This window comes from Heliangelus exortis, chromosome 1 (genome assembly GCF_036169615.1).
Source record: "Heliangelus exortis chromosome 1, bHelExo1.hap1, whole genome shotgun sequence".
NCBI classification, from domain to species: Eukaryota; Metazoa; Chordata; class Aves; order Apodiformes; family Trochilidae; genus Heliangelus; species Heliangelus exortis.
The window spans coordinates 6,970,505-6,988,922 of NC_092422.1; the positions used below are offsets into that span (position 1 = coordinate 6,970,505).

General features: G+C 36.1%; 1 protein-coding gene across 25 annotated transcripts in view; it reads left to right on the forward strand.

The window, feature by feature from the left end:
- DLG2 (discs large MAGUK scaffold protein 2) overlaps positions 1-18,418 on the forward strand; it is a 961,231-nt gene that overhangs the window by 524,751 nt on the left and 418,062 nt on the right. For 2 of the 25 annotated variants that reach the window (XM_071732875.1, XM_071732897.1), the window contains exon 1: positions 9,618-10,147. The exons of 20 other annotated variants lie outside the window; for them this stretch is intronic. In XM_071732875.1, the coding sequence (XP_071588976.1) occupies positions 9,830-10,147 (318 nt within the window). In that variant the 5' untranslated portion in view covers positions 9,618-9,829. Of the gene's footprint in view, positions 1-9,616; positions 10,148-18,418 lie in introns of those variants that run through there. 3 more of the 25 variants (XM_071732927.1, XM_071732944.1, XM_071732859.1) reach the window with 2 other exon arrangements.

An 18,418-nucleotide genomic window follows, 5' to 3' on the forward strand; every position in this document is an offset into this window, starting at 1 on the left:
AAGTTGCTTTAATGAAGTACAAAAATTAATTAACATGATTTTGATAGATCCAATTTTAGATACACCAGAGACTGGCATCTGATTTCCCCTTTACAGCACCATCCAAGCTATGTTTAAAAGTGTCTTGGATGGTTTAGCTTCTTTTTAATATGCTTATCAAACCTCAGTCAAGCCTGTAACAGAAGTGCTAACTTAGATTTCATTAGACAATCTCTTGATGAAGGCTTGATAATGTATTTCTCATTATCTGTAATAGTATCTAAGTGTGAGCAAAAAGAAGGTTAAGGAAATGCCTTTCTCTTAAGAGAGAAATTTTTGTAATAGCAGAAATATGATAAGATATGAGTGTCAAGATGTCAGAGCCAGGGAAATGGGAATGCAGTGAGAAAACTGAGAAATGGAGACTGGAATGAGCTGATGTGGAGAGTGAAGGAGGGAAAAGTAGAGGAAAACAGAACCAGTAGAATCAACTGCAAGGAGGACAAAGGTACCAGCACCTGATCCAGCATGCTCTCCAGGAATCCCAATAGGATTTAGAAAAAGTCAGCATTTCTTTATATGTTAATGATGTTATAAATATATATATATATATATATATATTCCATATAAGAAACATTTATTATAAGTGTGAAAAAGCTTGATTCCAAATGTAATACAAAACAAAGTTAATTATTGGAAGAAAGTCACTCTAATTAATCTGTCAAAGCTACCACAACTCAGTGTGATATGCAGAACTGACAACACCTATTAGCAGTAGAATTTCTTGATTCTACCTATACAATCACTTTTCAGTCTGTAACTTTGAAAAAAATTACATGTTAAGCTAAAACTTTCTGTGTTCTCTTTCCGTGTCTCTGGCTAATTGCTCAGATCATTTGTTTCCATGTTTTCACACTTTTAGCCAGAATGATTTAGTCATTTATGGGCTGCCAGTAGGGAGTAAAAAGAACTTTATTTTCAAAAACAGCTAACTGAGCCTAGAATTCTTTTCTTTATTACTGATATTTGATATTCTGATATACTGATATTCTAGCACTTCAAGAAGAGGCAGATGACTTTTGTTAAGGACTGTCCTGAAAATGTAAACCAATTTGGCTGAGTTACAACCCAGAGTTCACACTGGGGCTCTATGTATTTACTAGAGATAATAATTAAGTCTTCAAAGACCTGATTTTCCTTGCATGTGCTGAAGGTTCTTACTGCTCCTCCTGCTAACTGTAGTCCAGGGGTGCTGTTTTCCCAGGGATTAAGCATGATAAGCTCCAAAATGAAGTCAGCCTTTCACTGTAACAACTGCTCTATCCTTGGATGTGTTTGTGCACTGGGACTGAAAGAACAGACCCTTTTTTTTTTCTTTTTTTTTTTTCTGTCATTCCCCAGAATAATAAGCCAAACTGAGAAACAGACTGTATTAGCATGGGAACAGCACTGTGTTAAAACAGCTACATTTTCACTCTGAGTAGCTCAGAAACTGGGCATTAGTGGTTATACGAATCCATCTGTCTAGATGGGAAAGAAAGGGCAAGGAGAGTGGTACAGCTGGGAGGCAGTAAGGGAGGCAGGAAACATGATCACTCAGATAATGAACTCTAGGACAAACTAGAGCACGGAGAAATAATAGGAAACAAAAAATCCTACACTCACCTTCATGTTAGTCTTCAGTGCTTGATTTATTCAGGCTTGATAATTCTGGATTTGCTCAGCATTATAGAGCATATGAAGAATATAAGAAAATTCATTTTGACATCAGTTGCATTTTTTGTTTATTTTTTTCCTGCTACAAATGAGACCAAATGTTTTCAAACTGAGTAGTGAGAGAATTAGGCATATGCAATGACCATGTGTGAGCATGTTACTTTAAATGGCATCCCCAGTGCAACACAGAAGAACTTTGGCAGAAGAGGGGGTCAAATCCAGCGGTCAAGGGAATTATTTACTTATTTTAACCACAGAGCTTCTTGATTATCTGCACACATTCATTGTTCTTGTGCAGAGAAGATGGAGGCCGTGTAAACTGTTTGATTCAGATAACCCTAATTTATTTCCACAGGTGAACAGAGAAAATAAAATTTGTATTTGTAGTCTTTCCTTAGCTATAAAATATTGTGTATTTACTTCAGACCAAGGAATGTTCTTTGCCCAGTTAAACAGTAGGTACATCTGATGTTCCATATGGGTAAGCGACTTTAATGATCATTCTGAAAAGCTTAATCAAATGGCAAATATAACATCTGTTTACGTATCTCCATTAGAGATAAGTAACATTCTTTTCAAAGTCACCCTCAGGGCCTGGGGAGATAATATCATGGGATAACTCAGTAGTTCATTACGGGAGAAACCAAGGATTATTCTTTTTGCAGTTAACATCAATAACTACAGAATTGCAAAAGGCCTTGTGAAATATGGAAATTACCATAATCAAAATGATTTAGAATCTGATGAGATCTGGCTCTCAAAGAAGAAATGTGATTGTAATGAAGATGGAAAAAGTAAGGACCAGATTCTGAAATGTTTGTGACTGTTTAAATATGGTGTATATTTGCACACGGGGAGAAAGACAGGCCTTCAATTCCCTGCATCTTCTCATTAGTTGTACTCAGTGTAGGGATAAGGTGCAGTTCAGTGCATTCTTTGATTCAGTGACCAGTCCAGCTTTGTTGTGGTTATGGTATAATTCAGCAGTTTGTAAAACAGAGTTAGAGTTACAAGGACAAGAAAATTGGAGCCTTTCCTCATCATTCGACTTTGGTTTATTGTAAATTGGTTAAATGAGTTGTAATGTTTCACTGAGCTTGCAAATTTAAAAATGAGATTAAATTAATTGCTTTTCAGGATTGAGACAGAACTGAGTCTAAAGTATTGCCTTCCAAATGCTACATTATGTTTTCACTTTACAGGTAAATTGACAACATGTATGAGAAAAAATGTAATTGAAATAATTGCTACATTGGCTACATTGTGGTGAGCACCTTTATTGCAGGGTAATTCTATTAAAATATCCCAATCCCAAACAAAAACCATGTTCTACTCACTCATCTGCTTGCTGTGGCTGAGCCCACGATTTATGTTGATCCCACTTATGAAGTAACATTCCCTTTCTAACTTCTTTTTTGGATGACTGAAACCTGCTCTTAAGGTCTTCCATGCATCCTGATATGTTTTCCAGACAAGACCTGTTTGTCTTCAACCACTAAGATCTACAATCAGGATTTTAAAAAAATAGCTGGGAGGGAAGAATGAGGTAATCGAGGCTGAGTTTACTCTTGCCAACTAGCTGTCTTTGGAAGTATGAAACCATTGCCACTTCTATCAAATAATTAGCTTAATTTACATTAAGGTAAATTTCTAATGTGTTTTATATTAGATAGGTCTCTCAAGCAGCTACACCAAAGGCTGCCTGACCACCCAAACATCAAATATATGCTCCATACTAGGAGGCATTTGTTGAGTAAGGGAAACATTTGCAACACTTCTGTAACCATTAGTGGTTTTTATATTCTGGACAAACTGTTCCTCTGCTTGATCACATTCATGGTAATTTTCTTCCCTAACACCTAAGAACACTTCTTTTGCTGCAGCTTCTGTTAATTGTCTCTTGCCTTTTGCTGAGCAGCTCTGAAAAGTGTCTGACTCTGGCTCCTCTGTAACCATCCATTCAATAAGAATGGCTTTCTCATCCTGTCCATATGGATCATGTGCTCCACTCCCCTGCCCATCTTGTTAACTCTCCACTGGACTCTCTTAAGTTTGTTCATCTCTCTCAGTTACTGGGTAGCCCAAACCAGATGTGCTTTTGTAATAGTCACAGTAATTGAAGAATCACTTTCATTGATGTCTTTTCCATGCTTATACTACTGCAGACCAGTGTATGGTTTACCTTCAACGCTGTGATGGAAAAAGCTCATCCTGCTGTTCCCCATCCCCAGTTAATGGATCATGTCCAGACAAGAGAAAAAGAGCTGGGGTCTGGAGTACATCTTCCAAGAAGCAGATGAGGAGAGATCTTACTGCTATGTTTCAGTACATAAAGGGTGGCTACAAAGAAAACGAAAACTCCCTTTTTACTTCAGTAGCTCTCTTTCTAGCAAATTTAAATAACAAAGAAAACAGAGGAATTATCTTTACAAATAAAACTATATGCTCAGACTCACTATTACAAAATATTTTATGAAACGACCGAATTTCAGGTAATTGTATCTCTTTTCTACCCAACAACAAATTCTTACTGAAGTCTTCCTCTAAAACTTTGTGTTCATTTCACAAGTCATTATATGCTCCTTTTTCCTGATGTAATTTTTGCCATCATTATACCTATTTAAGAAGGTATTTAGAAAGTTATTTTAGCATAAAAATTGTTCACTAATCAGTCATTAGTCATGAGGGAATAAAATTATGTTTGATTGAAATGGCAGATGAACCTTTCATGGTTTTCTCTGAACTAGTTAAAAATATGCTTTCACATTCATATGAAGTTTTCTTTGTATGATTTCAGAGTAGCTGTTTAATAAAGGATAGTGCTCTGTGCTTTGTAGTAAGCAGACAGAAATTCAGGAAAAGTATAGTCCACTCTTCCAAAGTTACCTGCCAATAGCACTATTTTATTTATTTAGTTAGTTGGTTTATTTATTTTCATGTCCTGGAGTATAAATATATATGAATTACAGAAGACCATCAGTCCTTGCCCTTGAGGTCAATTCATTCAGATTTGGTGTAATATTATAGGTGCTCCAAATAATCATGGAATGGTTTGTGTTGGAAGGGACCTTAAAGATCATCCAGTTCCAACAACAGTTCTACCTGTCCCGTGGGGGGGACACTTCCCACTAGATCAACCATGCATGAGTCTCCTTGAATCAACAACTTTCTTTGACCCTTGATAAATTAATCTTGGAAAAAACACTCACTTTTCATGTATTGATGCATGATCAGTGATTCAGGCTCACTCTGCTCATTCGTGGATTTCCTAGAAGAGCTCTTGTCCCAGCTATGGCTCAGGTCTTTATCTCCTTTGGAGCCTGTACCAAACTTCTGCTGCTGGCTAAGGGATGTCAAGTGCATCCATCACAGCAGTGTATATACATCTGTACATTGTGACTGCACAATAATATTCCTGATTAATTTAATCTGTGGACATTTTCTGGTTATTTATGGCAAACTTTCACTGTTTGGGTTACTACCTGAATGCAGACCCCACAAAGTTGAATTTCTCTTTCAGTATCAAAACTCCCCAATAGTAAATAACATGCTGATTTAACAGAGAGACAGATAAGAATAGTTTCAGGTACTGGATGTCTTAATGCAACTGAACTTGAAGCTGTGTTATGAGCATTTCTTTAAATACTGGGGATTTTTTACATGCAAACCTATGTTGGAGTGTTGGAATGATACTGAAGTTATGAAATGCAGTTCCTAACAAGCTGGAAATGAACAGTCAGGTCTTAAAAAGATTTCTTAAATTTACCAAAGTGATAGTAATAGGCTCTGTAAACTGAAGGGCTATTAAAGAGGCTAAAGTCCTTGGACTCAGCAGTGCTTGTAACAAACTACCTGGCCTAAGGTATGCAAACAAAGGATTTTGTTACTTGTGATAGTGTGTGGAAGTTCAAGGTTATATTTAAAATATTTTGGGAAAGCCTTGAACCTGTTCCTTTGTCCTCTACAGCATCTGAAATAGAGGTGTGGTTATGTATTTCCCACACAGGGAAAGCAAAGGTTGCAGCAACCCTTCCTGTCCTTCCTGTCCTCTGCATCTGATCTGTCTTTTCTAAAGTGGTCTTCATTCAGTTCCATCTAAATTATTTTGCCTAATGGCTTTATATTAATCTAGTTTGAGGAGAAGTAATGCACCAAAATAAAGGGCACAGAATTCTCCAGGGGAGAGAACTCCACAAGCTATTACACACCACTACCTGAAAATAGCAGGTTGTGTAGAAGACGTTTCTGTATTGGCATGGAAGTGCTCATGTATTTAAGTCTTTTGCTACAATTTTTTGATTCTTTGAGTCACTTGGATGTGAAATTGGTAAACCTGCTGCTCTGTTTTCCACCAGCTTTGACATGATTGACTTTGACTTACTATTCCCAGATGAGAATTGTTTTCTTCTGTTGATGTAATTCCCTCCCAAACCCTTGTCATTTTTCTTTTTCATTTTACCTTGATTTCTAAATTATTGTCCTTATTTTAACCCTCGGACATGCAGCTACCACTGTGAATGGATATGTTTCCATTTGTAACTCCTTAAGCTTTTCTGTCCTCCCATAGAAATAAAAAGAACATGCCCTTGATCATATAGGCAGATTTCTTGCGCTGGGTCTCTTTGCTGTGCTGACATTTTTTGTATAAAACCTCAAGGCTTGAGATTCAAACTTTACTCTAAAAGATATAAGTATTATACAACTTTTTAAAGTAAACAAAATATTACTCTTAAAGACAGATATCCAACTCTTCCTAACAGATATGCAACAAAATTTCATTAATAGTGAAATATTTTAATAACCATCTCTTACTATATTTTTCATCCGTTACTGTTTTATTTTTGATGTTGTTCTCCTGTATTCCCTCTGAAGGAAGGGAGGAATAGGCTTGCCAGAAATAACTGAGCTGTTTTATTTCAGATGTTTATTTCTTATGTTCTGGTTTCATTAAGTGAAGTGGCTTTTTTTTCATTTTTTATATAGAATAGTCATGGAAATCAGTTTGCCCAAGATTTCCTAGGTACACTATGACAGTTATGCATTGTGCCAGATCCCTTGGCTCCTTGCCTAAACTTACCTAATCTTGGACTAATCACAACATTTCTTTCTAGTCTATGTCACCACTAGGGTAGCATTTCTAATCAAACATAATTGCTTTTCAACAAACGTAAAAAAATTGTTGCAAAGAAACCGCATTCCACTTCTTTCAGTAGCCTTGCTATCATACTAAAAATTCTTCTCACTGTTTTTCTTTCTAGAAATGTTAGGACACCTAAATAAGCTGGTCCACTCCACTTCTTTCTTTCTGTATTTTAATAGTTGCATAATGTTGCATTCATGGTTGGAGGGGAAAATCTGTTACTACATCTAAATCATCTTCACCCATGGTTCTAGCTTCCCTTTCAGAATGCTGTTAATAATTTTGTTTCCCATATGCATTTTGTTTCCCATATGCACATTTTTGCCTGAAGCAAAATCTTCTTAGTGTTTATTTTTGGTGTATGTCCAACATTACTGTAATCCAGTTACAGTTATTTGTGCTGGTAGAATATCAGCTAAATCTATTTGCTCCATTTTGTCATGCTTACTTAATATTTTAAAAAGAAAATTAGCGAGATTTTTCCACAACAGTATCAGGTCAAGCACAGTTCACACAGTGAACTGTACAATATTCAGTTTTACTTTGTGCACCAGTTATTATCAAATTAAGACAATGGTTGGGCATGTGGATTTGAGCCATGTGTTAATTCAGGTTTATCCAGAAATGCCTGTCATCCTAATGCAATGGTTCAATTACAGCTGATGAAATGACATTATTTTTTGAATCCATCTCACCATGTTCTCTAGCAATTAGTTGCAAATATACATCCCATATTCAAGAATTGTGTGTCACATAGGCAGTGACAAACTTTTAAAACAAGTGTGGACAGGTAAGTAATTTATTAGTAGGATTTTTTATTTATTTATGGATGCAGTAATGATATGGGTTATCTTCTGGTATATGAGTTTTTAGTTGCTCAGGGTTGAGTTGCCCTTGGGTGCCAGAGGAAAGCAGATTTCTGGACAACTCACACACCTTCTATCCTTATGTTTGAGTAAAATTGCAAAAAACAGGGATTCAATCTTATGTATCTTTATATTTACTTTACATGTACCCAGTACTACCCTGTAGACTTCCTTAGCTCGGATTTTTAAGTGCTGGCTTCTCTATCTACATCTGCAATTTAGAAGTGCATTAATATTGGTTTTTCAAACTTAAACTGACCTTTCCTGCATGCACAGCTATGAGAGTATTTGCAGCTGGGCAAGTTATGTCAGAGGAAAAGCCAAGGGCATGATTTTGGCTTTTCAGTAAATTTCTGAATAAACCTTGCATTATAATAATATATAAACTACTTAGAATGAACTACAATAAAAACTAGAATAGAATAGAATAAACTACATAAACTACAGAAGTAGAATAAACTACAGTAAACTACATGATTGTAGTAGAGCCTGGGACAAGCACATTGAATGAAAATAGTGTTAAAACCTGTTAGCTTCAGGTTATGCAAGAAGTTTGAATTACAATGCTCTCAAAATATTTTCCCCACCGTTAGAGCATTGCCATAATTTTTCATTAAAATTTCTGCCAGCTGGTATTGTTACATATTTTAGCAACGTGTAAGCATTGAGAAATTTTACATTAGTAATTCAGGAGGAAATAAATAAATTAATCAAGTTTCATTGTTCCTAAGAATTTGTAAATATTCATTTATCTCATTGAAATATATCTGCAGATAGTCGTAGTCATCTCTTTGTCTTCGAAATCTTTAAATATAAATTTGCTTGTAATGGTAAAACTATACATTTCACGTGTAAAACTAGTATAAGTTTTGTGTATTTCAATCCTAGGTGATCACCAAGAGATATAAAGGATTCTGAAATGTCATTTTCTCTGACAGACTGAAGTTAAAAGAAAGATAAAATCTCATAAAATTGTAGGTGTATAGGGGTCCAAGATCCACTAATCCCTAAGGACTAAAAACTTCGTCTTAGACTGGATTATATCCCTAAATTTCTTAAGACATTCTAAAGGGTCAGCACAGATTTCATGCCTTTTACACCCCTGTCACTTCTATGAGAAAAAGGAAAATACTTGCAATTAAAGATTCCAGGAAAATTTAAGGAAAAGGTATTATATTAGTTTAGTAAGAAAAACCCAAGAGGGTCATTGACAAGTACCAAAGAATTTGTAAAGAGTGGAAAGAAAGGGAAAAAAAAAAAAAAAAAAAAAAAAAAAAAGGAGAAAAGGATGTGTCAGTCATAATCTTGAACCTTATGCTCAAATAAACACGTTCACATTTATGTAGATGGGCTGTTGGAGATTTGTTAATTTGTTCAATAGAACTTATAAAAGTTGCCTTCATTTTAAATCTGGCCTCTTGCACTCATTCCATTATATTTATGTGCATTAATGCAGACAAAGGTTTTTTTGCTCTAGTTTAGTATTTAGGACAGATGAAATTCCTCCTGTTCTTGTCATTTGCATCTTCTGATGCAATTTTGTTGACAAGGTCTTCTCAGGCATGCAGGGAAAAACCCATTCCTGCGTCTGTTTTGATCATTGGCACAGGGTATCTTTCTCAGTAGTTTGTCTAGATGCTGTTTCCACAAGAAAGCACTTTGCCCAGAAAGCTTCTACATATAAATCTGCTCCAGCAGGGTGCCTGCCAGTTGTGTCAGGGTCAGCTAGAAAAAAGATCAAATCTTCCTGAAAACTATGAGAGTGGGTTTTGGTTGGTTGGTTTGGTTTTGTTTGTTTGTTTTGTAGCTTCCTCTGTTTGTTTGTTTGTTTGTTTGCTTGTTTTCTCCCGTGGTTTGTCATCCAGAAAGGGATGCAGGCTCACGTCCCAGCCACGCAGAGCATTGATTGCTTCTGCCTGCAGCGGGGATGCTGTCAAGTCTCTGCGCGAGTGGACTCCGGTATTGCCACAGAGCTGCTGGCCAGCGGCTCCTGCTGCGCCCCGCTCCCGCCATGCCCCGCCGCTAAGCTGCTGCCAAGGGGGCTGGAGAGGCCCCGGCCAAGGACCTCACCCCTAGGAGGAAGAAGCATTTTCACGTAAAGCTGCCCAAAAGAAGCCTTGGGTGCGCCATGCACTCGCACCTTCCCAAGCAACAGAGCTGCGGCAGGGGGTCCGAGGGGTCGGATGCCGGCAGGAGCGCGGCTCCCGGAGCCAGGGATGCCCACTGCGCCTGTCACTGGCACCAGCATCCTCCGGGGCTCCAGTATAGCTCCCAGGCGCTTCCCTCCCGGGGACATGGGGGTGCCAGCCAGAGCAGGAGTAAATATGTCCCTTTGTGGGATACTGTGCGGAAGAGCCCCCATAAATACCCAGCCAAGGCTCAGGGCAGCCCCGGGGAGTGGTGGTCAGAGTGCGCCTGTGCCCACGGCTGGTCCCCCCCTGTGCAGGTGAGCCAATTCTTCACTCTCCAAGCGACTTAGAGGATACTCAAGGGAAAGAAAGTGAGGTTTGGTGGTGTTGGCAACTTTTCGTACTGTGTCTTGATTTATGTTTAGTGGTGCCTTCTGGAAAAATTATATGCAAGCGTGAGCTGTTGGTTGGTAATATCTGTTGTCTGGATATTGATTCTCTGTGGCCTGTGGAAATTGTGGCATCCGCTTGGATGTTTTTTCTTGTTAAAATGTTTTGGTTTCTACCTCCAGGTTCTACAGACTTTGTATTCTATTGTGTTGTGTAAAGATATGATGTGTTTATTCCCTCATGTAATGGATTTTGCCTGTGTCTGTAAACAGTGTCTTTTCAAATATTGCATGAAGTTAAAAAGAATATTTTAAACACTGAACATGAGTATGTGTGTGTTAGATTTACCAGTAAGAGAAAGTGTGTCCAGTTTTTCCTCTTTTGAACTCCAAAATGTAATAAAAGTTCTAATAAATATGAAATAGCTCTTGAGCTTTCACAAATCTGTAGATTTTTATTTAATGGCAAGGCAGTGTATTTTAAAATATAAGCCGACCAGGGTGTAGGATGTGTATGGATACTGTAAGCAACTGGACTGAGAAACACACCAGATAACACTGCACTGTGAAATAAAAATCACAGTGACACTCATATGGTGGCTGTTAAAAAGCATTACCACTTCCTGCAGAGATGCATATTTTCTTTTGTCCCTTAAAAAATTTCAAACTCATTCAAAGCTTTGCATTATGTCAACACCAAATCCTTTTATCATAATTTCACACTAGAAAAGCAGAATTTCGTGTTGAAATAGATTTTTGGGTTATATGTTTACTCACTGAAATAATAGACACTGGAGTTTAAGTAGCCTTAGCCCACATTGAACATGTGCACCCTCTCTAGGGACTAAATCAATTCTTTTGATGGAAATGGTTTTAATACATTTTCACTGAACAGAAAAGCAGAAAGGCAAGGCTTTGTCAGATAGTGTAGCTGTACTTTATCTTGCCTTATGGTCTAAAAAAAAATTGATGCTCTGTTGACTAAAAATTATTGCTTCATTTTTTGCCTCCAGTCTGTTTTACAGTGGAAAAACTAAGCTTTCTGATGTATTTTGGAGTGACCAAAACATTGCATGTGACTACAGTGTCTGTTATACATTTTCTGTCACATACAAAGCACATTTGAATATTTATGCCAGAATAAAGGCAATCTTGAAATACTATATAAAACACAGGACTAGCCTGTGCTATAATTCTAATTATATAAAAAATCTCTTAACATTTTCTTAGGCTTTGAAGATTGTTATTTTTGGAAAAAAAGCTTGAAGGGTTGCTGAAAAGGGAAGAGTTCTTTGGTTTTCAAGTGGATAGAATTCATAAAATGAGGGGGCAATTAAAAAAAGAAAATAAAAAACCTAAAGGTTATTTCAAAGACTATTTCAATATTTAAGTTATAAATGCCTTGTAAAATTACATACATCAGTATTTTTAGTCACTTTGTAATCACACCTACTTGTGCTTATATTATGTCATTCAGGTGTACGTTATATTTAATTTTGAACTCTGCACTGAAAACTTTCTTTACTGTACATTCTTAAAGCCAGATACCTTATTCTGCTTAGGAAAATCCCTTTATTGAGTTCTGCCTATAATGAATCAATATGTCATCCATCAAACTGATGTTCTGTCCCTAGGGATGGAGTGATGTACTTTGGCAAATATTAGGTGTTATTTATATCCTGAAGTTGTGAGATTTTTTTTTTTTTAATAATCATCTATTCTTCCTCTGTGTAAAGTAAGCATTGTGCAAGCTATGGGACAATCATCTTATTAGACAATCATCTTATCAGTTCTGTTGCTTAGATGCAATATGGAAAAATGAGATAGAGCTCGCTTTAACACATTGAAGGGCTACATTGAAGTCAGTGATTTTTTCTGAGGGCTCTGAAGATTGGGAAAATTGTTGTCTTTCTTGCAAAAATAAGCAGTGAAATTGTTACATTTGCTTAAAAAAAAAAAAAAAAAAAAAAAAAAAAAAAAGAGAGAGAGAAAAAAAGAAAAAAACCCAGGAAAATTTAGTTGAAATTTCCATATTAAATGTAAATGTGATAATAAATAAGGTAGTGACAGCTTCAAAGCTGTAGAGTTTTTTTTCTGTAAGGTTTTGAGCAGATTTTCCTTTTGCTTGATATTTTGTCAGGGAGACTTCCTTCTTCAACCATAGGATGCTTCCTTAACACTTTGGAAAAACTGCTTCTTGATTAGCACTGAATTTAGTACTGAATTTAATACACAGGTCTTTAATTCCTAGAGTGTCTACTAGACAGCTGTTACTAATGTACACTTTGTTATCCTGGTCCTGATAAAATGTTGATTTTTATAAGTGAGGACATAGGTCCATTTTCTTTACCAGTTCCTTCTTCTATAGTATGTCAGAGCAAAGAATAGCACCCTGGTATTATTAATATTTTAAGTGTGCTGGAAATTCTGCTTTGCTAGCTTGCATGTTTGTGTTTGCTTCTACTTTCGTGATCAGTTGTGTGTAGAAAAGTGCTCTCTATATATCCAAGTATAAATTAATTTGGAATTACAACAAATACAAAAAAAACCACCCCACAATAGAAAGAACTCTTAATCTTGAAAGTGAGTTGACCAGAGGTAGAGACTTAGACTAAAGTTTAATTTGAAGACCTAATTTTCTTTTTTCTTTACTTTCAGCCCTTTTTGGCAAACTCATTTACAGTTCTGGTTCCTTTATGAAAAAAAAAAAAAGTAAATGGGCAAGGCTGGTCTTTTTTTTGACTCTATGCAGTACACTGGTTAGCTCTATCATATAATCTCTGTGATTAATTTAGTGCTTTCATATATAAGGTCATTGTTATGCTAACTGAAAGATGTGAGTGAAATCAGTAACACTGGATGTACTTTCTGTGTTGGCACATAAAGACTGATGGCACATGTAATCCATTGATTAATTGGATCAGAAATGTATCATAATCTGTAGCTGAAGGTGTGCAATGAACTGTTATTCTTTGTGCAGAACAGAGAGAGGGAGTCTCTAGTACCCTGGTTATAGGTTGAAGGGGAAATTGAGAGATTCAGATTCTGTGTTTGGTTTAAGAAGTCCAAGGTATAAATTTTACTTTGTGTGGTCAATATGAAAGAGGGCCTTCTCTGAACACCTTTCCAATATGTGTGCAACTGTATGTTTTGGGATTCCTAGAGATGAAAATGGTTCTATTAAAGGAGAAGGAAGAGGTAGAAGTGGAATTCCCATCTTTGGCCATTCCCCAATTCCAAAGATAATATTGGATTCCACTTTAACTCATCCAACTCACTTTGCTCTTAAATTTTTGGCCTTTCTGTTTTGAAATTTTCTATTTTGAAATCTCGTATCAGGTGGTATTCTGGATGTGTCATATGCAAAAAATGCATACATGTGGTTTTTTTTGAAAACTTACATAAAAATGTAAATTTAGACATATTTTTACATAGTTTACTGTCAATGTCATTGTTGGTGATTTTTTTGTGGTTTTTTTGTTTGTTTTTATTTGTTTGTGTGGTTTGGGTTTTGTTTGTTTGGTTTTTTCCAGCAATATCAAAAGAAAGGTTTTGAAAGAAATAGCACCACTGAGCTATTTTGTTACCTGGTAGAAAGCCTTGTGAGCTAAACCCTAGTTATAAATGTGACATGACTTAAAAAAGGACAAAAATAATGTAATGCCCTATATTCTCTAGTGTATTGTCTGTAGTATAAAAAGTGGACAAATTCTGAAATATCAGCTGGGATTGGTCTTTTGTCTTTGAAGGCCTTTGTTGCCAGTGCTGAAATTTCAGTATAGCATTTGAGAGGGTTTTGCACGCTGAGATGAGGTGAGAGCTAAGGCTTCCAGGCATTCTCCTACAGTACTAAAGCAGAAGGTTTATACCAAGAGATACTGGCTCTCCTTGCAGTCTAGAGAAACGATTTGTCATCAGTTGTGTTTTTGAAAGCTTAGATTACTCCTTCCAGGTTCACAGATTCCCACATGCAACTGATCATTCTGCTGCCAAGTCACTCCCGGCAGTGGAGGAACATAGAGTTATTTCCAATAGATCCAATTTAGTGTGTTCAAGTGCCATTAAAATAGCAGTTAAAGGAAAGCCAAATAATGCTGTTTATTTGGCTTTTAAACTTCTTTTTATAATCTTCAAGGCTAGCCTATTGAGAGCTAAATGTCATGAGTCAAGAGTTAGATTGGGTTTAACTTTGACACTGTTAAGAGGGATAAAACAGAGAGGAGCAACTGGGCAATTTCTGATGGAGGAAGAAGTTCACTCTGAAGCTGGTGTACTCTTATCAGTGAATTTAGATGGTAGCTCCAAAGCTTTAGGAAGACACATGTTAATTCAGTATCTTGCCTTGGGTGGATCATTGTGCTGCACTTGTGAAGTACACTAATTTGTACATCTTTTAAGTGACAGCTGCACAGACTGCTGACAATGTTTTGAAGCAGAAATACAAAAGCAGTCAACATGTTCTTTTACAAGATGAATAATACTGTTCTAATGATTCCTGCATCCAGTCCCACTTACTGACAAAGGACTTTGAGAAGTCTACATCATTCTGGGTGACATTGACATCTGACATCCTCCCAGGACAGCTGCTTTAGGAAACATGATGCTTTAATATTCATGCTTAACTTATTTCTTCTACCAAAACAAACAAAAAAAAGCATTGATAATACTGAATTCATAATAATGAAGTTATGTTTGGCACAAAAAGGAGGCAAAAGAGTGGCTGCGATGGGCTTTGAGTCTCCTGCATTCAAGTTATCAATCTTATTAGCATGTAGGGACAGTTCCCACTCAGCTATAAAATGAAACCTTCAATATTTGTTGGCAAAGACTTTAGTGTAAAGATGATTCACATGATTCTGATTTAAAAGATGGACATGGTGTGTCATTAAAAGACTGTAATCTAAATATATAGAGGCACATTTGGTCTAACATCCAGGTTGAGGGAAAAAAAAAAAAAAAAAAAAAAAAAAGGAAAAAAAGGCTTTGTGGTCTGTGGACTCATGAACCTGGGGATGTGTCACTCATTCCAGTGTCCCCAGTGCCTCAAGGGGGAGTTCAGCCACCTCTGCCTGGACTGATAATGTAGCACTGCTTTGCAAAGACCATTGGGAATAAAGAAATATTGGGCATTATTTTTACTTTGTTGTATATTATTCTGTCTCTTAACATATCAAATCTTTCATCACTTAATATTTTTGATAATACATAATTTAAAGTGGCAACGCAGGTAGTTGATTAATAGGCATAGTTACACAGATCATAAAAGCATTTGTATGCTAGGTCTTCTGTGTACTTTAAAATGAACACTGAGAAGGAAATACTTGCTATGTACTGCATTAATTAACAGTTGTAATGATTTATGGTTTATCTACAAACATTTTGGCTCCTGCTGATTTTTCAGCCATAAGTATGTAAATGCTTAATTTACATGATTTGTTGCACCATATTTAGATTTGTATTTAATTAATCTCATGTTTCAAAGCCTCCCATCCTGGTGCCTCAAAAAGCCAAGAACATTTTCTCCTCTTGACACATAATTTGGCTTCTGGAGGATGAGAGGGGCTTTGGGAAGGGAATCACAGATTTTGGAAGGAGGTTGTTTGTAGCATCGGCCACAAATGCTCTGACCTACCTTCTGCTATTGAAAAATTTCTCTAATATTTGTCATGAGTATTTACCCATTCTAAATTGTTCACCACATTGAGAACTGAAGGGAATTACCCTCAGATCAGACTGTCAGAGGCGAAAGAGATTCAAAACAGTTTTTTCTTGCTTTTTTTTTTTGTTTGTTTGTTTGCTTGTTTGGTTTGGTTTTGGTTTGGGGTTTGTTTGTTTGGTTTTATTTTTTTGTTTTTAACTTTTTCTATAATTATAATATATATTTCTATAATTTCAAGGGTATTCACACTTCATGTGAGATCAGGTGTGTGCATTTTGGATTTGATATATAACCCTTTCCTGGGAATATCCAGGCATTTTCACCTAACAAGCTCCTTACCATCACAGGAACACACACCAAAGGAAAGCCTTTGATCTTATCCTGTATTACTCTTGTGGCACAAGACACACAAGAGGGTTTTAGTTTTCCAGCCACTTACACTGACTTATGAGGTTATAGATTGCTGGAACTGTTTTGTGGCATGTCAGTAGGACTGATAGACTGAATCATCTCTGAATTAAAAGGAAGAAAACTAAAAAGGTTGTTTTATAGCTTGCTTAAGGTGAGAGGAAGATTTGCTACCCTGGTTGTGCTTTCTATTTAATGTACCACGACATATAAATCAGGCATTCAAAGATGTAAAATATTTATAGCATATCATCAAGGTTGTTTTGGTCTAATCAAAAGAACATAAGTAAAGGATGATAACAATATGTGATAGCTGGATGTTGAGCAATGGCTAATATTGAGATAGAATTTGTCTCAGCTATTTTGGCATGAGTTGAAGACACAACCTGAAAATTTATTTCTCTTCTGGAAATGGCTGCCTCTGCTCTTCTGTGGTATTTGAATCAACTGTGAAAATGTCAGAGTTCCCTACAAAGAAACTCAAAGGGAGTTTCTGGTTGTAGTAATAACAGCATTTACAGAGTTTGCTCATTTAGCTCTCTGTTTCCTGATGTCTCCATGAGGCTTTTGTAATAATAAAAATAAAAATAATAAAAAAATTAATAATAATTATTAAAATATTATTAAAATAATGAAAATAATAAAAATAATAAATTAATAAATATAAAAATAGTAAAAAATAAAAAAAATAAAAATAAAGCCAAAAAGAATTATAGATTGAACTACTTTTAAGAACTGTTTGTTTTGAAAGGAGACATAAATTGTTACAATAGAGTTTATAAAATAAAGAATGTATATTAATTTACTCTTTAGGGGAGTTGTTTTTAGGGGTGGCTTTTTTTCTTTGGTTGGTTTCTTGTGTTGTTTTTTTTTTATATATAAATTACTGCAGTTAATCAGATGAATCAGCTCAATTGTCACCTAATTTCAAAAACTCCTATTGCTTTGAAAGCTGGAAATACAGGGATAAAAAGAACTTCTTTATTTATTCAGAATACCAGTTCTGTAATATCTAAAATGAACATCAGAAAACCAAACAAAATAATCCTTTTTGTAAATTCCAGTTCTAGTATAAGCTTTCTTCTAAGTCAGGGGAGCCAGCTATGAATGCAATACAAAATCCAGTTTTGCAAAATAACATCTGGTCTTGTTTCACATATATGGAGTTTTAACTTTCTGATTAAAAGTATTGTACAAGGAGAAGCAAGTTACTTCAGCAGCTGAAATTGCTCATATAATTGGTCAAATATAACATCAGACAAAATATTTTCATCATGCATTTCATATGAGAGCAAAATGGAGTAGTGCCATAGGATTCCAGTTACTGGTATCACAGAGCAGTTATGCTGCACTTAGATATGAAAAAAATTAAACAGAGGTTTTTGAGACTCCATGATTACACGTGTTTATTTTTAAAATTCTGATAAACATTTCCTCCCTCTGTCACTGGTATTTACTGCGTTCATGCTTACAGAAACCTTTGCTATTTATTCACTTACCTGATAGCTGAGCACATTAAATATTTATTGAAAATGTGATTAAGGTCTAAGATCTCCATTTTTCAGGGTCTATTTTTGTGAAATGTGTGATTTTTGACAGCTGTGTGAAGGAGAAATGCTCCACTAAATGTTCCACTAAAATGTTCCACTAAAGAGTGACTACCAAAGGAATGGGGTACTGGCCCTCCACTTTGCTTCCTTCATTGTGCTGCTTTATGTGTTTGTGTTCTGAGCTCAAAGAACTGATATGCCAGAGTTGAGCCATTATAAAAATAAAAAGGTATTTGAGAGACCTATTACATGGCTCAGCTTGATGTCCACTTGCAGTTTGTAGCACCAGCACAAGGCTGAGAGCTGGAGCCTGTGGCAAGGGATGTGCCCCAGAAGATAGCAGACAGCTGCCTCTTTCAAGGGTATTCACACTTCATGTGAGATCAGGTGTGTGCATTTTGGATTTGACAGCCCAGTAGTGCTTGGGGGACTCCCTGTGCTAAGTGGAGAAACATGTATCAGCCTCTTTGCTGCCCCCAAGAAATCAGAAAAAAAAATGTTTCACTTAGGAAATGGGAGTTTTGCAGACACCTTTTCTCTTTCCCTTTCTGTTTTCTCTCTATCTTCACCTGACACCTCTTG